We start from the raw sequence: 25,371 nt of genomic DNA, 5'->3' as shown, positions 1-25,371 counted from the left end.
AACTGTGTATATGCTTCTAAGCTATTAGATATCTTATATGATCTATGTGCCGCTTTTTTCGAATAAATTAGACCTTTTAGGCGAGGTGAAAACCAATTTGGGAATTTATATTTTTTTGATATTCTTTTAGGAACATATAATTCAACTGCTGAGTCAACAATATAGTAAAAGTTTGAGATGGACTTTTGAACATCCCTTTCAAAAATAATTTCGTTCCAGTTTATTGTCGAAAAGTAATCTAATAAATCGTTGTAATTGGCGTTCTTAAAATCCAGGAATGTGTAATTTTGTTCTTCCCTTATCGAACATCCGGAATCAATGTAGAAACATAATGCCGGATGATGTACATCACAAGGAAGCAACATATCAGCCGCTAAAGAAACCGTCGTATTATCGAATGATGAAAATATTAAATCTAATATCACATTGTTCATGTTTGAGATTTCGTTCAATTGCACCATATTTAACAATGCTATCGACTGTGCGATTACCGTTTGAGTTTTTGTTATCTTTACTGAGTTTTTATTAGACTCGGTTTTCCAACAGCTACCCGGGAGATTAAAGTATCCACAGCATATAATGTTTGCGTCAGAATATCGATCAGATATATCTTCTAATTCTTCGCAAAACCTCTCGTAAAGAGAAACGTCGCTATTTGGAGGGAAATATACATTTGACAATAATATATCTCCGCGCTCAGTATGAACTAAAACAAATATAACTTCTATATCATTATGTGAGCTTGATATAATTCTTGAAGGAATCGATTTCTTTATGGCTATCATGACACCACCTCCTCTTGATTTACAGCTAATTACGGAATATCTATCTTTGCGGTAAATATCGAAATTATTAATACCTAATTCTGAATTTGAGATGTCTTTACACAACCAAGTTTCAGTTAAAAATATAACATCATAATCTGAACTAATTATTGATACAGCAAGATTAGTTATCATTGTACGTAACCCTCTGACATTTTGGTAATAGCAATATAAACAAATATTCTGAGGTAAGTTTGAACTAGCACTACAACGAATATCGTTCACCTCACAATAACTTCCTTGGTACACAGCTTCATTGACAGATTGGGTTACTCTTAGCTAGATGTTCTGGAATGGTCTGATTAATATACCCTCAGGCCATGCTTCTGGGTTAAGTAACTCCTCCAAATCTAGATCTTTGCTACCTACCTTAAAAGATTTTTTGCTATTTTTAGACTTCAAGTCGAAACATAAAAGATCGTTTTTCGGCCATCTCTCAGTCATATATGATAATATGTTGGACGGCGAAGTTTCTCTTGAAAGACCACCAATCCATATCCACCTTCTACCCTTCGGAGCTGGTTTAATATTGACATCGGGTTTTCCTTTTGCATGGATTGCCGGATCTCTTGTGAATGTCTTCCTTGGATAGGAAGGCTTAGGATGTTCCAAGACCTCTTTCACAGGAGCCAAAGTCGCCACTCTTTCCTTTTTGTCAGACTGGAGGACACCTCGTTTATTGCTTGTTTTCTGCTTCAGATCTGATGGTACCGTCAGCAGTTTGGATGATGAGTCTTTCTCGACTATAGTAATTTCCTTTGATCTGGACGTCCCAGCGTTCTTGTATTCATTGGATGACATTAATCGAACTAAATCCTTATTACTTTCCTTCAGAGCCACAATTTCTTCCTTAAGGCTATTAAACTTTATCTGGCAGTCTTCTACTATAGCTTTGGTGTGTTTCTCTATCAAAGCGCTCAATAAGTCTCCATCACTTCCCATGCCATGAACGTTCTCAGGCTCATGTTCCAGTTTGGCCTTCACACGATCCAAACAATCAAAACAAAAAAAGCAGATGTTCACAGACTCGGCCAAAGCTCTCAGGACGGTATCCTTTATTTGAACGCACTTTGGATGGAAATCAAGTCGACAGGAACTGCACTTTATAGACTTTGTGTTGACAATAAAGTTGTCGTTACACAACTTGCAAGTATTAGACATATTTATCGCGTTATGTATGGTGACCCCTAAATCGAAATCAAATGCAGGTCTTGAAATTGCAATTTTCAGTTGTTGGGGCCTCAGGATGACTTCTAATATCTTGTTAACGTATTAGAAAATCAAAAAAAGTTCTTTTCACCAATATTTCACTGCAAATTAAGACGAAATCGAAGAAACAACCAAGACGCGTGTGTACTCGCCAGACATACGGCACAGGATATATATATTTTGCAGCAATCTTCTTTCTTTTAATTTATTGCGTAAATCTGGTTTACTTTTTTGACCTCAAACTTCACAATGACACTTCTAATGAGTTATTGTTCGTTGCTATGGTAACACATTTTTTTTTTATGCATGGAACCGGTCTAGACTAATTAGATATCAATACATCCTCGGATTTCAACGTAGTAAACTAATTCTCACATGTAACCCCATAAGCAATAATCTAGAGGCGAAAGGTCAGGCGATCTTGCTGGCCATGGAATAGTACTCCCTCGACCTATAGACCATATTAGTGAGGTTAGAATCACTCAATTGACGGGAGATCCATTTTCAAAATTTTTTACATAGGAATCAACTTTAAGATGGAATATCGCTAGCTAGAAGTAAATGTTAATATAAAGACATGCAAAATTGGGTGCCCCCATTATTAGAGGTTGTTTCCAAGTACATTTTACATCACAAAATACTAAGTAAATTATAAAATAAATATGTCCTAAAATAAAAATTGAACACATTATTATACGGAATATATCCGTATGTCGTAGATCATTTCTGCTATACGTCAATCATGAACTGTAACAAGGAAAATGACATGCTACGCTTGCGCGTTAGAATGATGTCAGCTCCAGAGGTTAGCAACGAAAGGAGGCTACGACAAACTTCCATGGATCTTGCCGACCAATTTTATATTGATCCATTATTAAAAAAATATACCATTTTATTTCGAAATTTTGTTTTCAACTTGTTACGAAAGGATCATAGAACACATTCCAACAGAAATAAATCTTAAGAAATTCGCTAAAATATCCAAAAACGGTCGAAAAGACCGTGCATAGGGAATTCAGGGACCAGATCCACGGATGGATCGCGATTCAAAATTCCCGCCTAACCTCACTAATATGGTCTATAACACAACCATAGCGGTTGTGCAAGAATTCACAGACGTCCAGATTGTAATGAGTCAGGGCCCTGTCGTGTTGGAAATAAATCCACCGTTGGTTGTCATTTCCTAATAATTCAGGTAAACGATGATTTAAAACATCTAAATAAATTTGTGAATTCAACGTACTATCGAAAAAGTGTGGTCCAATCAGTACATTATTATCCTTAAAACCGCACCACATATTTATAGAAAATCTATAGATAATTAGGTACTGTGAATTTCTTTGAGTTTTTGTATGGGGATTTTCTTGAGCCCACACATGTGAATTTCTCGCATATTAATTATACCATATCTGGTGAACTCTGCTTCATCAGTAAATAAGGCGTGATATTCTTCTTCTACTATTAACCAGCCAATTTAAAAACCGCAGTCTCGATTCATAATCAGGAGCTTCCAAACGTAGAACTTTAGTTAAATGGTGTGAAAGGTAGTCTTCCTGTTTTAAAGTAGTGCACACTATTTTTTGAGAAACCCCTGTTCTTTGTGCTACCTTGAGAGTATTGATACAAATTCTAAAATGTTTTCATTATATTTACAATACCCTATCGCAGTGATTTCGAATTTGTAAATTTTTCATGGTCCCTGAGATACACAAAAACTGATGAGAAGGTCTGGTGGTTGGGGATCCTTCTATTCGGAAATCGCTACGCTATTCTTCTACAGAATTTCTTCCATTGCCATCACAATATCCATAAATGTACCCTAATAGCACACAACGTCCATGGGACGTACAATTCATGTCCATTTAACGTCGGAACGTCCATGGACTTGATTTGTATGTCCTTTGGAAGTCCGTTTCCGGACAGTTTTAGGACGTCCACGATATATATCCATTGTTAGTCCGATTTATGTACAATGTCCGTATCGGATATCCATTGGATGACCGTGATGGACATAATACGGACTATATGACATATGTCCGTATCATATAGTTCCAAAATAGTCCCTGACCGACTTAATACAGGCAATGTCAAAAATATGTCCTTACTGGATATCCATTAGGTGTCCGTGATGAACATAGTACGGAACATATAACTTATACATATATATTACATGGTCCGTATAACGTCCATCACGTACACCTAGTGGATATCCGGTAGGGACATCTTTTGAATGTCCTCACCGGATATTCACTAGGAGTCCGTAATGGACGTAATATGGACCAAATAACATGTATATATTACATGGTCCGTATAACGTCCATGACGAACACCTATTGGATATCCGGTAGGGACATCTTTTGAATGTCCATACTGGATATTCACTAGGAGTCCGTAGGGACGTAATATGGACCAAATAACATGTATAAGTGGCATGGTCCGTTTAACATCCATCACGGACACCTAGTGGATATCCGGTAGGGACATCTTTTGAATGTCTATACCGGATATTCACTAGGAGTCCGTAATGGACGTAATATGGACCAAATTACATATACACATTACATGGTCCGTATGACATCCATCACAGATACCCAGTGGATATCCGGTAGGGACATCATTTGAATGTCCATACCGGATATTCACTAGGAGTCCGTAATGGACGTAATATGGACCAAATTACATATACACATTATATGGTCCGTATAACGTCCATCACGGATACCTAGTGGATATTCGGTAGGGACATCTTTTGAATGTCCATACCGGATATTCACTAGGGGTCCGTAATATGGACCAAATAATACATACATGTATATCAATGAACACCAACATTTAATATTATTTTTCACTAAACTCCATTTTTCCGCTTTGTAGTATATGAATATCTTATGAATATTATATTATGTATAACGTTATGATGAACGAAGACTAAATACTTGAGTAATTACTATTATAAAATAATCTATGTTTGAGTTTTAAGACTTAGGTTTTATTATATGGTATTTCTATATTAATCGACTACTTTTCCATAAATCAGTTAACAATATAATGAATATGTTCCTACAAGTTGGTATATCGTATAGTCTCGGTAGCTAGGACGGTTGCAGCGAAGACTCAGTAATGCGATGTCCCCACGTACTCGCGAGTTCGAATCCGGGTCAAGTGTAAAAACTTTCTAGTACGTATGGAAGGAAATGAGAACAACACAGAAAATACATACAATCTGCGTCTGAGTGTAAGACATTGGGTTCTAGGACATTATCTAATAGTTAGGATAGCCAACGTCGTGGTAAATTTTTGTACCGTTGAGATAGCTAATGGTGGTCCCAACGGGATATCCATTGGACGTCCGCGATGGACAGAAATGGACGTCCCATTGATGTCCGTAATGTCCGAAGAGGACGTCCTATGGATGTCCATAGGACTACTTTGTGCTATTAGGGTATATCATATCGGCATATTCTCTTGAATATCTTGAATATTTGTACGGCATTGTCGAGTATAGTTGAAATCTATTGTTGTCTCACGAAAACGTAATGTCAATCGATTATAAAACAGTGATAGACAAAATTGGTTTGTTTCAATACCATACAGAAACAATAACTAATATTCAATCAAATCTATTGGAAATGAAAATAGTGAATATTTGGAAAATGAATGAAATGAAAAACTAATGCCTGGAAAATTAAATAATTGAATAGTGAGTGGATATAACACCTTATAATATCCAACTTCTTATATACATTCAGGTATAATTTTTCCATAAAACTTTAGCCACTTAAAAAAATTTACTAGTGAAAAACCCAATCTGAAATGGGAGTCCGTCCCTGAATATTGCAATACTTGCACATCGAGTGGATCTAAAGCATAAACATATAGACATGGACTGTGCCTTCCCATTCTAGCTATGGATGAAATACGGTGAAAAAAAGTGACAGAGAGAAACTGAATATCGGGCATGCCAGTTGTCCTTTTCTAGAATTTTGATTGGTCCACAATCACCTCTATGCATCGAGATAGAATATTCTATCTCGATGCCTCTATGTGAACAAAAAAGAGACAAGTAAATGCCCGACATTGCTCAGCCCATGTCTATAATGTAAACTGACAATATTCTTCTACGTCCACTTTTTGATACATCTCGGTATGGTTTTTCCATGAAAATCAATCCGTCAAAAAAATTTATCTCCAAGTACGCATTTTCAATATTTTTTTATTCTAAATGTGTAGATGTGGCACGAGATTTTTTTAAGAATGTATTTAGTGTTGTTTGAAATGCCATAACAGGTTTATAAACTTATCCATCTACAGGGTGATTTTCTATATGCCGGAACAGGTCAATCTTTGAAGGGAGGGGGACATATTTTGAGAAAAATTGTACACCGAAATCTCCTCAAACCAAGGTGTTAGGGCTATCACCCCTAAATTCTTCATAAGGAATAGAGAGTGAGCCAAACCTCAATTGGAAGACAATCTCTCCCTCTACATAATACTATTGTCTTCCAATTGAGGTATAGCTCACCCTCTATTCCCTATTAAGAATTTTACAGGCCAATTACTATATTGAGTGTGATTCCTAAATTGTATGAGTCTGATGTTGTCTATGGTAGCATTAAATCTCAGGTATACGGTAGAATAATTCCTCAGCAGAATGGATTCTCTGAGGATAGAAGTGTTGACACTAACTTGCTTCTCTTTGTTTAATATGTTATTGATGCGTTGGAGAATCGTCGACAGGTTGAAGTTATCTATACAGATTTTTCCAAGGCATTCCATTCCATCTCCCATTCACTTCTGGCGTGAAAACTTAAAGCCTTTCGGTTTCATGGTAGTCTGTAAAGTTGGCTCCTTTCTTATCTCACGAGCAGAGTTCAGTTCGTCAGAGTGAATAATAATGATACTCTTTCCTCTCCGGGGTTTGTTACAACTGGTGTCATTCGCAGTAACACCCGTATGTGCGATCGTCTTAGACTACCTTCATTAAAATCCAGAAGATTTTCTGCCGATGTACTTTTTGTTACAAAGATTTATTGCGGTATTATATTTGTACCTGAATTGTTAATACGGTTCAATCTGAATAATGTCTAGACCCATGAGACAGGTTGAATTACTTTAGACCGGGACTGTCGAGGACCAATTATGGATTATATTCCTCGATTCCAAGAATGATGAAGCACACTTAATAATTGTCGATGCTCTCTAGGTATTGATATACCGAGTGGCCCACCCCAGAAGCGGAGCTCATTTTGAGGGAGTAAATGAAGATATTTTGAAAATCTTTTCTTGTGGTGTGTAAGGTATTCAAAAGCACAATTTAAAATTATTTTCATTTATCCAGAGTATTCTAAAACAAAGATATAGACCAAAGTTACACTCTTTTAAATGTAATACCCTGTATTTGACCTCAAAAATGAAATGGCAAGCTCAAATTATGATGAGTTTCTTCAGATCACTTTATACCTTAGAAGCACCCCTCTACGGAATAATGGCAAAAAATTGAAAATATGGTTTTTTTTTTTGAATAGCAATTAATGAAGAAACTAGTTATGCCAGCGATACAGACAGTATTTTTTCGAGTAGACAAGTTGGCTACCCCTACGCAAAAAAAAATTTCAACTCTGGACAGAATGCTCATAATTATTCCTCAAACATCAACTACAAATAATATTCAAAAACTTTCTCATTTCAAATGGCACACCCGGTATTTCTATATCTCTTTGAACGTAAAAATTATTTTCGAAACTATTTTCATAGGGTTTTCCTACACCTAAATATGATAATTTCTCAGCAGTTTTTGACGACTATTTGTAGTTGATGTTTGAGAATTAATTATGATCATTCTGTATATTCCACAGTTGAAATTTTTTTATGTGTAGGAGAAGCCAACTTGTCTACTCGAAAACAAAATGTCTGTAGCGCTAGCGTAACTAGTTTCTTCATTAATTGCTATTTAAAACAACTCCATAATTTCAATTTTTCGCCATTATCTCGTAAAGGGTGCTTCTGAGGTATAAAGTGATCTAAAGAAACTCATCATAATTTAAGCTTGCCATTCCATTTTTGAGGTCAAATACAGGGTGTTACATTTAAAAAAGTGTAACTTTGGTCTATATTTTTGTTTTGGAACACCTTGTATATATGAAAATAATTTTAAATTGTGCTTTCAAACACCCTACACACACAACATGAAAAGATTTTCAACATATCTTTACTCCTTCAAAATGAGCGCCGCGTCTGGGGTGGGCCACCCGGTATATTGAAAGATTCGCTTTAGAGACTGAAAAGAGATGTGCCGACTATAGTAGTTTCATTCGAATATGCCCTGTTCATTTATGTGTTTTTCTTTTTTTGTAATAATATCTTATGTTCTAGTTGTTTCAATTATGTTTATTATGCATTGTATATTGCATGTATTCTTATATAAATTCAAGTGTTTATTGTAAGTGGTTTTTTGCCGTCAAATAAATAAATAAAAATAAAAAAATTACGTCGCTGCTAGATACATACACCATCTCATTGCCTATTCCAAGATATTATATCATCAAATGAATAGTTAATCATTAAATATTATGTCCATTTTAGAAAAGAGCGTATTCGTACCGTTAAGAGTAGTTTAGTCAATAAAAATATACTATATCCCTAATTATAGTTTGATTTTTTGAGCATTAAATGAACAGTTAAGTTTTGAACATTAAGTCTATTTTAGAAAAAGGGTATTCGTACCGTACAAGAGTAGTTTAGTGATTTTTTGACCATAAGAATTCGTAATTCCTAGTGAATTTATAAGAGCACGGTGATTTCAAAGCTTCTTGAATACGCGTAAGATCGGCCGGCCAATTTGATACCCTGTTGACATTTTTCCTCTGCTTACACTGAGATCTGGAACGAGGAACAAGTTCTAGGATCTGTTAATAGTTGATAATAATTGGTTTAATGTCATCTCCATAATTATAGACAATATATTAATGTTATGCCAAAAAAACTCTTCAGAAGCAATATCCATTTCTGAACAATGAAGGATGATATTTCTATTCAGAACATTCTACTTTTGACGATGGATGACAATTTCGATTCCGTTGATGATGAATTTATCAGCTTCTTTGATATTTTCATCGCAAAAGTGCTTTTGACACACAAATTGATTCGTAGTCGATTCTTGCGTTAAGGTGTTTTCCGCTCAATTTTTACTCAAAAATATGCTCTGAAATTTTCGTCTCCTTTTCCTTTCTGACGCCAAACCACTCTTATACTCACATTTCACCATAATTAAATGTTTTTCTTCTATCGAAAATGAAGAATTTTTTGAATATTCTAAGGGTCTGCCTCAACAACCGGAAATCACTCAGTCAACTTCAATTAGTATCAAAAACTTGTTCTCCCCGGACGCCACCGCGCCTATTGGCTAAAACATGAACTAACTAGTAGTACATAATTTAAGAACAAATTATCGATGGTGTGCAAGCAGCGATCGTTTTTTCCATTAAAAGTTGGAAAATGGGTCCAGTCTCATGAATTTAATTTCTTAGGAAAAAGACAAACAAATTTTTTGCGAATATAACTATGTATTATTGAAAAAACATTTGTTCAAAATAAAGAAAATGTACAATATATTCTAGAAATAGAATTAATTATCTATAACTTCAACAATGTAAAAATAAAATGAATAATTTATTACTCTGTAATAAAATAAATTGATAAAAAAGAGGAACGATCACAGTTGGGGTCCTCCCCGATCAAACTGACGATATAACTACTTCAAGATGAAGAAAAACTAACGATCCCTTCACTGGATTGCAATAAACTCCACGGATATTACACTGGTACAGCAGCTCTGCATTTAATATTCTTTTTGAAAGGAGTAGAATTGATATCTTTTTTCCTCAAACTGTCAAGGGTTTCTCTCTAAAAAATTTTTTTTTTAATTTTTATTAAAAATGATATTTTTTGTACCCACCTGCTTGTCTATTGCTCTGAATTGCCAAGACCAATTGGCCCTATAAAGGAAAGGCCTCAGGTCGAATCTGTTATCATCAGGACTATAGCTTTCGGTATGATATGCTGGAGTTATCACAGTCATTTTATGTCGATTGATGGCGTAGCATCTGTAGAAGATGTGAAATAGTTAATAAATCAACTTCATTGATCGAGATTACAGATCACGTTTATCTGTGCTCGATATAAACGCAGAACAAAATAAAACGAGGGAGTATCATTGGAGATTCTTTGGTAGAACAAGGATAAAACGGAGCGAATGACATGGTAGCGCCGCCACTAAACTAATCCCATATCCCCGATTTGGAAAAATGATGACGATTGCAAAAAATGTGCCTGTTGGACGAAATACTATGAATGGATGCACTCAATCTGCTACTGAGGCAATTGGTTTGAATATAAAGGACAAAAAGATAACAAAATAACTCGAGTAGATCAACTGCTGTTGGCAAAAAGTGGTGTATAAAACAACAATGGCTGAAAATTACTGGTCATAGCGATTCAAATTTTATAGAACTATATTTAGGCCCGTATTAATAGTCAGATCTCACAACGCGTCTTAAGACCTATCTCAGTTGATACTTTCTCAAGATAGTGACAGCATCTCAAGATGGCGGCTTATTAATAAACTCATATCAAGTCATTATCAGTTTGATACTATCTCAAGTAACGAGACTTGAATCTCAACTTATGAATGTTTTGAGTAATGATCTTGGGACTACAAAACGAAAAGAGAAATTAGTATTTTTATTTTTGCTTGATATTTTTTCGATACTGTGGCTCACAATAAACGGAGCAGGTTTTTCGATCTCGAACGAACATATTTGATCAACCGCCGATGCATGTGGTCCAGATGGGATCTCGGGGTATAAATTCACTCGCGAAATTAGGTAAAAGGGATGTTGATGAAGAGATTGTTTTTCGACCAGACCGCGGAATAGCACAGATTACAGTAGGTCCTTTCGTTTGCATAAATTTGATCTCTCGAATTTTTTTTTGTCCGACTCACAGGTTTCACCTAAAAAATAAAATTTACGTATGTCTCTGCATGGTGATATTGTCATATGTATGTATTAAGGATATTGATAGGATCATGCAGAGAAACGGTTTTTATTTTTTTAAGCGGAAACCACGAATCGGATTAAAAAAAGTCAAGTGATCAATTTTGGTAATAAATGATTGGGAATTTCAAAAATAATTTTTATTTCATTAAAAATCTGTGGCGTACCATCAATGCCATCTGCCAAAATAGGTAGGTCAAATTACGTACGAACGCCACTGGTGGAAATTAAGAAAAAAGTGATACATTAAAAAATGCCTCTTGATTCATAGTATACATGTATGACAAATTTTATTGAAATATTTGAAGTGGTATTGTAGATATTAATAATAAATGATTCATTTTTGAAAACTTTACCTGTATCTCAAAAGATAAGACGTTTAGGACATATGTTCATATGAAGTTTTTTTCTTAAATTGGGCCCAAAAATCAACCCCATAAATATTGACCTTCAATTAGAAAACACCCTGTATAATGCAAAGATTTTCATAGCGATATATGCCAAAATTACGCTGAAATTCAGGAATAACTGAAAATTATTCAATATTTCTAATATTACCTCTCACGTGGTAATTTCTACTTTCCAACTGACTCAGTACGGCTGTGATAAATTTTCGTATTTGGGGTAGCATCTGTAAAGCAATCAATGTCGATCAGATTGATCTCGAATCGTATGTATTACTTCCCCTTAAGCCCGTTGAGGTTATTGATTGCATTTTCACTTGTTCAGTTGCTTTCAGATGATAATTATTGTAGATATTGAGCAACCGAACAAGTGAAAATGCAATCACTTGTTAAGTTGCTTTCAGATGATAATTTTTGTAGATATTGAGCAACTGAACAAGTGAAAATGCAATCACTTACTCCAACGGGCTTAAGATGAACTTACGCAAATTACTAGTGAAAAATCACGTTCGAATTATCACTCGTATGCAGTATGCAGGTCAACTTCGATATGGCTGTAACATCCACCTGGAGCCAAATTTAGAACATATCGAAATGAATGAGACAAAAAACTCGTAAGGAACGAACAGCCAAGCAGACTACTAGGGCAACAGAGGCTCTTCGCTGCAGTTGTCTACTCTCGCAAGTTCGAACAAGTAAGGTCCAACAGGAAAATGGAAACCAGCAATGTAACGTTATTTACATCAAAGAAAGTCTTATGATCTCTCTCGTTTTATTTTGTTCTGTGATATCCATCACAGAAACCCGAACGGGTAGATTTTGATTGAGGCAATTTTAAAGTTGACCTCCTTTACCCTCTCTAGGATAAAACCTTTTGCTCCAGACGGTTGACTTATGTTTTTGTCAGATGTATGAAGATTTGAAGATGACAATTTTATCTCAAATGATGAATGGAAGTATGCTCAGTTTCATTAAACAAAGATTGAACTCTTAAACAACGTATCGTCCAAATCCTATCAATATTTGAATCATTTGGGTGACATAACAATATTCTGTTTTTAGTTCAAATGATTTGAGTCTGATTCCAAAAAAATGTTGAACAATTGAAGAATTTGCATGCGTTCAATTCATACCAATACTTCAATAATTGAATTGAATTTGAATATTACAAAATATCATTTGGGAATCTTTAGTTGATAACAGTATTCATTAATATAAAACCTAATTGAGAATTCAAATGGAGAAAAGTAGGAAAACTATTCCTTACCTGAAGAAATGTTTAACTTTCTCAGCAACTTCTGCCGGAGTGAAATCAGATGACCAGGTTTGCACCAATTTACAAAACATAGAGTATGGTCCGCAATTGTGCATCTTTCTCAGTTTACCATATTCGCTGAGCTCAGCATAAGTCATACCCATATCTTCTTCATCTGTTTGAGCTACTTGCCCTTGATTAAGAGGTTCCAATTCAGCAGTCGGAGGGGCTTTGATAATGTCATCAATAATAGGTATTGCAAACTTCTCCCTGCAAAAATAGAGAAATCTGCGAAGGTCCGTTTTAGAAATTCCACCAATGGGATTGACATCTGCGCTTGAACAATCATATTTGGTCATATATCCCCTAAGAGATTCATCCACATTTGCTGAACCTAGCACGAGAAGACCGCCTGGACGATTTCTAGTCCAAAGGATCAACTGGGCAAAGAGATAGGAGAACACCATTCGTAAGCGTGCCTGTATATTTTGCAGGGCAAGATTTTGTCGAGCACATCCACCTTTAGACTCGTATTTTGGAAAAAACCCTGTGACTGAGCTGAATATCTCTAGGCAAGCTGTGACAGCTTTATCTATAGTTATGTGCATGTGGTAGCTGCAAAATAGGATAGATTATTTATAGGATAAGTTATTCGAGAATTGCTTTAATAGATTACCTCCCTATTGCAGCAGCTAACAGTGAGGCTCTTTCTTTGGTCTCTTTTGAAGAATTTTCAGTCCCCATGTAACATGTAACTAATATTCGGTTACATAAATCATTTGCTGATTTGGGAACATAATCAGTACTTCCACATATTCTCCTAACATCACTTAGAACTTTGCTATCTGTTCGATAAAGGAAATATTAATTAGTTGTAGCCAGTAAGCCTAAGCAGTAACAATCCCTAACCTAACCTAACTTAACATCACTTAGAACTTTGTTATCTGTTCCATAAAGAAAATATTAATTAGTTGTAGCCAGTAAGCATAAGCAGTAATCCCCGTCAATGATGGATATGCAGGCAGATGACAATCAAGTAATGTCCTGCATAAACCCACCATAACAAGGTTTTTTTTTTAAATAGTGCAACTTAGAGCTCTCATTGATTGCACATAGATTTCTGCCATCACAAAATGGAAATTTTTGGTGGGCGAAAGCCCCCTCTCCCCTGGCTGCACCACTGCATGCAACCATCACGAAATTCGAGCAAATCGCTGGAGAAAGAATATGCCAATATTAATACGTCCAAAAACCTAGCGAATCAAACAGTTTGCAACCACCTTTTCGCACAAGGATGGAGCGATCTAATCGCGCAGGAATGTTAAGTGTGAGTGTAAAGGTACTTCACCGAGGTGTTCCATGAATGCGGATAATAAGGGGCGTGCAAGTGATCTTCGACCAAATTGCCATGCAATTTGCAAGTTGCAATTTTCTACAGAGAATGGTCCAATTATCTTACGTTAAAAAGTTTTTATATGTTGTAACGTTCCCCCTAGTTTTCCATTAGAAACAGCATAAGTCGATCATTATTTGTTGAATTAGATTCGATAATGACACAATATAAATCAAGTAGGAAGTTTGGTCAGCTTTCAGAAAAAGATCAAGTTTGCTTTTTGACATCTGTCAATAATAAAAAATATAAAATAAATGTTGCTGAATAGAGTTACGAACTTGTGAATCTCTTTTATTAAATACAGAGTGAAGCAAATATTAAAATATAACAGGTTATGGGGCCCAAAAGCACCAGTGATTGAAATATGATAAGTGGACAATCTCAAATTTCGTAAAAAGAAAGTGAAGAAGTGCGCAGTATCATATAATAATTTAAAAAAAAAACCAGAGGGCAGTAAAACAAGTAAAACTATGGCTTTCAATGACGATTCTAATGAAATATCAAATATCACAAAACTCAAGGATTCATCGACGTTTTCAATGTGGGAATTTGAAATTAACATTCTGTTTGAAGCAAAGAACATAAAAGATATCGTAGATGGATTAGAAGAAAAACCAAATGACTCAGAAAAATTGAAGAAATGGAAGGTTAGAGATGCTCAAGCCAAAAACTACTTTTTGAAAACAGTCGACAAGAGTGTGAAGACTCATCTTTTCACTTGTGATTCTTCTAAAAGTATGTTCGAAAATCTTAGCAAGATATACAAAAGAAACACCAATCAACAGAAGTATAGTCTCCTACAAGATTTCCATACTTTCAAATTCGAGAAGAACAAAAATGTAGCTAGTAATATAAGTAGTTTGCTTAATATTTCTCACAAACTAAAAAGTATGAATGAGGAAATCAAAGATATTATGTTGATAGCAAAAATAATGTCAGTGTTACCTGAAGAATATAGACATTTCAGTAGTGCTTGGGATTCTGTAGCTTCTTCAAGCACGTCTTACAGCTGAAGAAGAGAAATTGAAAGAAGGAAACAAAGAAAATGTGGCTTTCAAGGCTTTCATGAACAATTCAAGAAGTAACATTGTTGCAGGAAAATTCCAAGGAAAATGTTTCAAATGTAATAAAATAGGACATATGGCTAATAAATGCCGAATGTTGAAATGCAGAATTTGCAGAAAAACTAATCATGAAGAAAAAGACTGCTACTTCAGAGATGAAAAACTTAAACAAAGTAAAACGTTCAAATGTAATATTTGCAGAAAAGACAATCATGAAGAAAAAGACTGTTTCAAAAATAAAAAAAATGAGAAAGTCAGTTTTCTTGCAGAAGTGTTGACTGTAACCAAAGAAGATACTCCAGAAGAATCATTATATACAAACGAGGACAAAGATGATATATTCATTGTTGATAGTGGATGTACAAATCATATGGTTAATGATCAATTTATGCTCACCAATATTAAAAAGGAGAAAAACATGCTAAAAAGTGCCAAGAAGGGGGCATGCATGAATACAATTGCTGTTGGTGAATATCAATCCAGTAAAATTGAATTGAAAAATGTGTCTGTGGTGCCAGAATTAAGTAAAAACTTGATGTCAGTTAATGCCATAACTAACAATGGTGGAGAAGTATGTTTCTCGGAGTATACAGTGAAAATACTCAAGAACGATGTCGTGGTCCTGGAAGGAAGGAAAGATGAAAATGGATTATATGAAGTGTGTCTCAGTAAATGTCGAGAAGCTCTCCTGACTCAGTCTGACATAACAATGGAATGGCATAAGAAGTTAGGATATATTAGTTTTGACAACCTTAAAAAAATCTCCAAAATATGTGATGACGTTCCTGAATTCAACAATATAAAAGAAGTGTGTGAAATATGTATGACCTCTCGCCAAAATGGACTACCATTTCGAGAAATAAGGGAAAGAGCTACAAGACCGTTACAGATCATACATACAGATTTGTGTGGTCCGATCGATCCTTCTACTCATGATGATTGTTTACGCATTTATTATTTTCTTGATTTTCTTTGCGTGAAAACATAAGGAGAACATCTGTCGATATCGTATCCACAAGATCGCGTATGAATTCAGTATTGTCTCGATTGTTCTGAGTTGAGGATATCGCTGTTTTATTATTATAGTTTAGATTATTATAGTTTTTCACCCGCTCTTGAAATTCTGCGAAATTCATAGAAATTTCCGCGAATATTAGAATAGAAACACCCGCTATATCAAAACTTTAGTTTCACCCGCTATTCACTATAGATTTGCTCGCAATAGTAGTTAGTGCTGCTAGTGTCTCCTGTTTTTGTGTGGAAGACAAGAAACGAAATAGAGGAAAGGGTGCTTGATGAAGCCCTTCGCTCCTTTCTACCCTACAACCCAACCTTTATCCAGTGATTCACGAAGGGTAACATACGCTAGCAAGGATTTGGTTTTTGGTGAGTTGAATTCTCAGCAATTTCCACATTATTTATTAAAAACTATACAGTCCATTGTAATTCGCCAAAACATTATTGGTCCGTTCAGAGCCGGATAGTGTGTAGGTTGCTGGAATTCAATTTCATTCATTTGAATTTCGTTGATTTTATTGAATTTATTCTATAGGGATTTTTTAGCGAGATACCGTTTCATAAACGGTAACTGTAAAGTAGTAACCGCTATGTTTCAGCGAAGAAACGGTTATAAGTGGTTAGAGGGGAAGCTTTAATGACGTATGCAGGTGACGTCACTGATCCGTAAAACGGTAACTGCCACTGTAACCGAAGTCTGATGGAGTGTAATAGGCGGTAACTGAAGTCTAACCTTAAATAATTTGTGTGACAAGACATGTGTTCTGGTTGTGAATATGGAAGAATATGTAGAAATAAATCTCAATCATCAGGGAGAAGATTTAACGGCAATAGTACCGTATGAAACGGCACAAGTCTTATTAAATGGTAATTTAAATTTGTATTGTAATAGGTACGATGGGTGATTATGAAAATTTTTCTAGATCCTGATGCTGCTAAAGAGTTCATAAATACGCTTGAACCAAATAATATGGATGGTTTAGAACTTCAGAACGAGGGTAGTCAAGAAGATCTCCCCAAGTCAATGGTGTGGTCCAGCAAAAAACCATCCAAGAGGGACCACGATGCAACCAAATTTTTTCTACGAATAAGAGTGGAATATTCTCACAAGTTTGACGACAGGAAAACTATTAAAGGACAAATTTGGTCCTTAATAGCAAAGAAAATGAATGAAAATGGTTTTTACGTTGGAGAAGGAAGAGATGCTGTTGAAAAATGCAGAATGAAATTTGCCAACCTTCAGAAGCAATATTTAAACCACATGAATCATTTAAAGAAAACAGGAGCGGAACACAAAAGTGAACCGCTCTATTTTTCTGAAATGCACAGCATCTTAGGTGGAAAAGATAAGGTCTGCCCTCAAAACCTTCAGAGTACTGAGGAGAATATGAGACAGACTAATTCAGAAGATATCTCACAATATGAAGAAGTGACCTATAATACTCAGGAAATGCTTCATGAGGAGGAGATTGCCAGCAGCAGCAGCAGCAGTATCGATAGCTCTCAGATAAAAAGTAGATTTACAGCTAAGAAGAGTATTAAACCTAGAAGTTTAAATATGGCTCTTGTGGAAACAATGGAAAAAATACATAACGAAAACTCAGAATTGAGAAAAAATGAGTTCGAAGAATTGAGAGCCCTGTTAGAAACTCAGAACGCCCAAAGAGAGAGATTTCTTGCCTGTTTCCAATTGTTCGTAAAATCACAAAAAAGAAAACGAACTACAGACTCCTCGGAGGAAAGTTCCTAATTTAGAAATATTTGTGATATAGAGTGTAAGTTTAAGTTTTATAGACCAACTATATTTCACATAATGTTTAGAATAAAAATTTTGTTAATTAGTTAGTTATAGAAGGAAATTTATTTATTTATTATTAAGAATACAGACTGATCTGTGATACCTGAAAATGGATTTTTGTTATTTATAATGAATGTTTTTTTTTTTTTCAATATATATTTTCAACTTTTGTACTACAATTCTATTTTTCAGTTTTCCTGTTTTTCTCTCCACAACAATTGAGCAATTTCATTTCTCTTTTGCTGGCCTAATAGCTGTGCTTCATGATTGTTATCATTATATTCATTAGGCATGATGATATCTTCTACAGGATCTTCTGGCCATTCATCTTTCAATAAATAGCAAAAATTGTGTAATACACAAGCGGCCGTCACAATTTCGATAGCCTTTGATATGGAATAAGTATTGATGAATTTCAGTCGAGCCCATCTTTGCTTAACAGCAGCAAAAGTGTTTTCTATTCGAACTCTGTCTGAACTTAATTTTTTGTTATGAAATTTTTGTACTGCTGTTAAGTTATTAATCCTTGAATATGGTGTCATTAACCAACTTCTTATTGGAAATGCACTATCTCCAATCAAGTGATAATCATCTCTAGGGAAGTATTTATGTTTGCCTTGAGTTTCAATATTATTAACTAGAGCAGAATTGGATAAAACCTATAAAAGATGTGTTTTTCATTTCTCAAATTGAACTAAATTTCAAAAATTTTACCCTTGAATCATGGACCGATCCTGGGTAACCGACGAAAACGTACGTAAATATTTTGTCATACGTGCATACGCCTAATAAATTTATCGAATGACTTTGGTACCGGTCAACATAACTATCGTGCTGTGCTAGTGGCACTTTCAGGTTAATATGACTGCCATCAACTGCACCAATGGTGCCTGTAAAAACAAAAATGTACTATTGTTTACCTACCAACAGCCAAATCCAAAGATTAGAGTTCTAATCTCTATCTCTGATCTTAGGCCAAATCGTGATTACCTGGATAATTTTGAAATCGATGTTCAATGAATTCAAATTCATCTTGACTTTTCGGCCACCTTATATATTCATTTTTCATGCCGACAATGATATATAAAAAACCATTAACGATATTCATTACGGTAGAGCTGACTAAGTCAAAACGATCACCTAAAGAATGTAATGTCTCTTGTGATGCTACATAACGTAAAAACACCATTAAAGATTTTTCAGGATTAGTGGGATATCTTCCACCCCTATACTTTTTTCTTATTATATTATGAGTATCCCTTTGCATAGTGATAGCCAATAATTCCTGGAATGTTTTAATATCCATTCTAAACAGTTGAAAGAATACTAGATTTGTATATCTCGTCAACCAAAAATTTTCGTCCACTGGTTGTCTCTCATGCGAGTTTCTCCAGCACAAGACAAAATTGGACGATGTTTCATCCATAATGTGTGTGAAAAGATATTTGATTATCTGAATTGAATCATCATTGAAAACAAACTCCTGAAGGCAGGTAACCGCGACTGCTTCAGTATTCATTCTCTTAAATATTTTTGAATTTAAGGGCAGAAGGTAGAATTGGTAGAATTAAAGGTAACCGTTTGTAACCGTAGGATTTTATTGAGAGCTATAACCGTTAACTCATTTTTGTGGAGGGAGGTGAAAAATTGAAGTATGACAATAGTGGGGGAAGTAACCGCTCGGTTACTGGCGGTTACTAACGATATCTCGCTAAAAAATCCCTTATATTTCACGATTGGAATTTCAACTCTTCATTGCTTGTGGTTTCGAATTGACAGATGTTCTAACATTCAACGCATTCAAAATCTGGTTTTTGTGTTCACATATGCTGTTAACATTGTTGAAACTGATTTCATTTTCCATTTGATCGAATTTAAATTAAGTATGTCGAAATCAGAACCTCAGATGGAGACTAAAAACAATAAACTAAAAGTCTTAGAATCAAGAAAAAAATGTTGTTCCAACGTTTCCAGAAACTGTACGATTATACAAAAAGTCTGGATAATCCAAAAATTCTGGAATATTTCAAGGTTGGCTTGAATAATTTGGAGAAATCGAAGACTCAATTGTTGGAAGTAGTTGATGAGATCAATTTACTGAGTGTAGAATGTTTACCAGAGTATGTTCCTTCCTATCAAGTAATTGAAGCAGCGGACGATTTATATTGTCACATTATAGAGGCTTCTAAAAGAATATCTACGAATGAAACTAATGTAAGTTCTTTATCCGCAATGAAAGCACAACCAAGATTGCCGAAAATTGATTTGGTGGAATTTTCTGGTGATCCTAAAATGTGGCCAATTTTTTATCAAAATTTTAAAAGCTGTGTTCATGAAAATTCTGATTTAGATGACACATGCAAAATTCATTATTTGCTTGGGAAATTACGCGGACGAGCTCAAACTTTGTGCTCTGGCATCTCACCAGTAGCAGAAAATTATGAAACAATTTGGAAAGTATTAGTAGAGACTTTTCAAGATGAACGCCTTCTAGCTGCTACATATTTCAAATCTATAGTTGATTTCAAACAATTGAATGTAGAATCCGCAAATAATTTGAATTCATTTTTAGAAAAATTTGATGTAGCCGTTAGTGCTCTTAAGCAGCTTTCGTTGAAGAATCTTGCTGATTTTTTGCTTGTTTCTATAGCGTTATCAAAATTAGATCCTAATACACAAAGGCTTTTTGAGATGTCTTTGGCATCGAATGAAATTCCATCTTATGATAGCCTTATAAAGTTCGTTCAAAAACAATCGAAAGTTTTGAGTAGAACCTCTACTCATGCCAGTAGTTCCACCCAGTCAAAATCGCCTGGGCCGAAACCTAAAGGCTCATATTCTTATGCCAGCGCTAGTTCTGTTTCAGATAAAATAGTACAGTAACCTTGTCCTATCTGCGGAGAAAATAGCCATTTGATAACCAAATGTCATCGATTTTTGAAGCTTTCGCCAAACGAAAGATATAAATTGACAAGAGAAAAAATCTTATGTTTAAATTGTTTGAGTAGCAAACATAAAATAAGTCAATGTAAATCTTTAAATTCTTGTAGTGTTTGCAAGAATAAACATCATTCTCTTTTACATTTCAAGAAAGAAACTCCAAAAGAAGCAAAACCTATCGTTACTGCAGAAGGTAATGTTTCTCAAAGTGGTGTAAGTTTAGTGGTAGCTGATAGTATTAATCGGAAAATGGATATTTCGCATAATTATGACAGAATCACTTTATTACCTACAGCTGAGGTAATGATTAAAGTAGATGATAGGTTAGAAAAAATCCGAGTTCTTTTAGATAGTGGTAGTCAGGATAATTTTCTCTCAACTGAATGTTGCAAGCATTTGAAAATTCCGTTCTCAAAAGGAGATATTAAGGTAACTGGGATAGGAAATATTACTACACCTACAAGGGGCATTGCTCAAGACCTAACAATATTCTCACGCTTCAATGAAAGATTCCAAATAACATTAGATGCATTAGTTATAGATAATCTTACCTCAAAACTACCATCATACGATATACCATTGGAGGATTTAAGTTTCATTGACAATTTGCCTCTAGCGGATAGTAGATTTAGCCATTCTGAGAAAATTGATGGTATTTTAGGTGCAGCAATTTTCGTTGGAATTCTGAAGGGGGATAAAATAATTGACCGCTCAGATAGCTTATTCGCTCTTAACACTTCCTTCGGTTATGTTATTAGTGGAAAATTTTCTTCATGCAACAAAACCAACTTGCCGCTTTATTCCAATTCGTTTCACATAGTTGTTGATAATTTCGCTTTAGAAAAATTATTGAAACATTTCATAAAACTAGAAGAAGTTCCAGAAAAGGAACATTTTAGCTCTGATGATTTAGCTTGCGAAGATTTATTCAAAGCAACTTACTCTAGGGAACCTTCAGGAAGGTATAAAGTAGCTCTCCCTTTCAAAATAGATCCCTCCAATCTAGGAGATTCGTTCACTTCTGCTTTGAAAAGGTTTTTAACTTTAGAAAAGAGACTGTCCTCGTCATTAGACTTGAAGGAGAAATATAGTGAAGTTTTTCGAGATTACTTGAATCAGGGTCATATGAAAAAGTTTTCAACTTTAGATGAAACTTTTGATGTTTCTACTCTCGCACCGCACTATTTCATTCCGCATCACGCTATTTTTAAAAATTCCACTACGACTCCGGTTAGAGTCGTATTCGATGCTAGCCTGAAAACAAATCCAAACTCCCTTTCGTTGAACGATTGCTTGTTTGCAGGCCCTAGACTGCAAATAGATATAGTGCAACTCTTTTTGAATTTTCGAATTTTCGAAATAGCTATCATTGCTGATTTATGTCAAATGTATAGACAGGTGAAATTAATTGAGGACCATCACCGATTTCAAAGGATATTGTGGCGCTTTTCACCAGAAGAATCAGTTGACATCTATGAATTGACTACAGTTGCCTTCGGCGTGAAGTCCTCGCCGTTTTTAGCTTTGCGAGTAGTTCAACAGTTAGCTTCCGATGAATCACAAAAATTTCCACTCGCTTCAAAGATAGCTTCCAGAGATTTGTATGTGGATGATTTAGCCACTAGTGTGGATAATATAGATGATGCAAAACTCTTGTTTTCTGAACTTACTGATATGTTTAGGTCAGGAGGTTTCCAAATTACAAAGTGGCATACTAATTCGGAAGAATTATTATCGAATATTCCTATAGAACAACGTTCTTCGATTTTTCAGTTCAACGATGAGAGTGAAATGGTGAAAGTATTGGGTATTCGGTGGGATTCGGAGGCGGATTCATTGTCTTTTAGTATAGAAAACTTTTTGGTTGAAGAAAAGATACTCAGCAAACGTGTAATTCTTTCAAAAATAAGTAGAATTTTCGATCCACTGGGCATTTTGGGTCCGGTTATTTTATATGCCAAGTTATTTATTCGGCAGTTGTGGGCTTTGAAGGTGGACTGGGATTCCAATCTTCCAAGTAATTTAATAGACAGATGGAGAAAATTTGAAAGAGAAATTCCGCTTTTAGAAAATATTTCTATTCCTAGATGGCTAGGAGCAAACAATCACATTTGCATTTCATTAATTGGTTTCGCAGACGCATGTAGTGGTTCATACGGTGCTGCCATTTACTCAAGCATAGTTGTTGGTCAACAAGTTTATGTAAATTTAATTTATTCTAAATCAAAAGTAGCCCCTTTAAAAGTAATATCAATTCCAAGACTGGAACTTTGCGCTGCTTTGTTGTTGTCCAAATTAATGAAGTATGTAGAATCCGTATATCGCGCCAGAGGTAAAGTTGAAAGAATATATGCCTGCAGTGATTCGCAGATCGCATTAGCTTGGATTTCGAGTTCACCTCATAGATGGCAAACATTTGTGGCTAATCGCGTATCATTAATCCAAACCAACATTTCTAGAGGAAATTGGTTTTTCGTTCAGGGCCGTGAAAATGTGGCTGATATTATTTCAAGAGGAATGTATCCCCGCGAATTCATAGAAAATAAGGATGTTTGGCTCTCAGGTCCGAAATGGTTAAAGGAAGACATTGAAAAGTGGCCTTTAGTAGGTATTAAAAATTTAGAGTTGCCTAATGATCTGCCTGAAAAACAGAAACTCACTTTCGTTTCTATAGTTGAAACTTCAGAGAATATTTTCTATTCTCTTATTCACAAATTTTCATCATTCCGAAGGTTATGTAACACTATGGTTTTCGTATTACGATTCACCAAATTGTTACCCTATCGGAAAGAGATCGATATTTCTGATCTAGATGAAGCAGAAAAATATTTCATCAAAATACTACAGAAAATACGGTTTGCGGATCTTTTGTTGTGTTTGAAAAAAGGAGGAATAATTCCCTCAAATTTTAGGAATTTGTCTCCATTCCTGGATAAAGATGAAATTATTCGTGTAGGAGGCCGAATCTCAAATGCAGAAATAGGTTACAATCATAGACATCCTTATCTTCTTCCAAAAAACGAACATTTCGTGAAAATTTTGATAGATAATTATCATAGAAAAAATTTCCATACTGGTTCACATTTACTGCATTCTTTGATAAGGACAAAATATTGGATCATTTCCGCTCGTACTATGATTCGTCAGAGAGTCAGAGCTTGCAATATATGTTTCAGATTCAAACCTAAAGCTTCCTATCCATTGATGGGAAATTTACCTCCTTACCGAGTAAATATTCCGCAAAAACCATTTATAGATACCGGGGTTGATTATGCAGGTCCTTTTTCAATTACATTGACTCGACATAGACGTCCATGTCTCCAGCCCCCCCAAATTTGAATATTTCACTTTTTTTGACGCTAAAGTTTTGTACTAGTTTTGTACCGAAATGTACCGTTGAAAAAAAGTTTTGTACCCCTAATTAAAGTGACGAAAATACGGTTTTCAGTTTGGGGGGGCCGTAGACATGCTCACCCCCCACTTTTGAAATTGCAATTTTTTTGTATTTCAAAGTTTTGTACTAGTTTTGTACCGAAATGTACCGTCAAGAAAAAGTTTTGTACCCCAAGATTAAGGGGTCTTAGGAGGGTTTGAAATTGGGGGGGCTGGAGACATGTTTTCGAAATAATGAGATTTCTGTTTTCGAAACAAGCTAAAACATGAGTACTAGTTTTGTACCGAAATGTACCATTGAGAAAAAGTTTTGTACCCTAATTAAAATGAAGAAAATACAGTTTTCTGTTTGGGGGTACTGTAGACATGCTCAACCCTCACTTTTGAAAATGCAATTTTTTTTTATTTCAAAGTTTTGTACTAGTTTTGTACCGAAATGTACCGTCAAGAAAAAGTTTTGTACCCAAAGATTAAGGGGTTTTAGGAGGAATTGAAATTGGGGGGGCTGGAGACATGTTTTCGAAATAATGAGATTTCTGTTTTCGAAACAAGCTAAAACATGAGTACTAGTTTTGTACCGAAATGTACCGTTGAGAAAAAGTTTTGTACCCTAATTAAAATGAAGAAAATACAGTTTTCTGTTTGGGGGTACTGTAGACATGCTCAACCCTCACTTTTGAAAATGCAGTTTTTTTTTATTTCAAAGTTTTGTACTAGTTTTGTACCGAAATGTACCGTCAAGAAAAAGTTTTGTACCCCAAGATTGAGGGGTCTTAGGAGGGTTTGAAATTGGGGGGGCTGGAGACATGTTTTCGAAATAATGAGATTTCTGTTTTCGAAACAAGCTAAAACATGAGTACTAGTTCTGTACCGAAATGTACCGTTGAGAAAAAGTTTTGTACCCTAATTAAAATGAAGAAAATACGGTTTTCAGTTTGGGGCGGCCGTAGACATGCTCACCCCCCACTTTTGAAATTGCAATTTTTTTGTATTTCAAAGTTTTGTACTAGTTTTGTACCGA

At 35.1% G+C, this 25,371-nt stretch overlaps 2 protein-coding genes across 2 annotated transcripts in view; one reads left to right on the top strand and one right to left on the bottom strand.

Annotated features, from left to right (window-relative positions):
* Positions 1-9,682: 9,682 nt before the first annotated feature.
* LOC123307425 (glutamine-dependent NAD(+) synthetase) overlaps positions 9,683-25,371 on the bottom strand; it is a 39,551-nt gene continuing 23,862 nt past the window's right edge. The window contains exons 7-10 of the mRNA XM_044889724.1: positions 13,422-13,590; positions 12,758-13,360; positions 9,988-10,135; positions 9,683-9,935 (exon numbers count right to left, since the gene is read on the bottom strand). Of these exons, the coding sequence (XP_044745659.1) occupies positions 9,846-9,935; positions 9,988-10,135; positions 12,758-13,360; positions 13,422-13,590 (1,010 nt within the window). The 3' untranslated portion in view covers positions 9,683-9,845. The remainder of the gene's footprint in view (positions 9,936-9,987; positions 10,136-12,757; positions 13,361-13,421; positions 13,591-25,371) is intronic.
* On the top strand, positions 16,838-18,077 carry LOC123307426. Its single transcript, XM_044889725.1, has 2 exons — positions 16,838-17,086; positions 17,143-18,077. The coding sequence occupies exons 1-2, from the start codon at positions 16,996-16,998 to the stop codon at positions 17,967-17,969; spliced, it is 918 nt and encodes a 305-aa protein (XP_044745660.1). The 5' UTR covers positions 16,838-16,995; the 3' UTR covers positions 17,970-18,077.

Source organism: Coccinella septempunctata, chromosome 2, assembly GCF_907165205.1.
Source record: "Coccinella septempunctata chromosome 2, icCocSept1.1, whole genome shotgun sequence".
NCBI classification, from domain to species: domain Eukaryota; kingdom Metazoa; phylum Arthropoda; class Insecta; order Coleoptera; family Coccinellidae; genus Coccinella; species Coccinella septempunctata.
The sequence above is the reverse complement of the archived record's forward strand: the minus strand, read 5'-3'. Positions and strand labels throughout refer to the sequence as shown.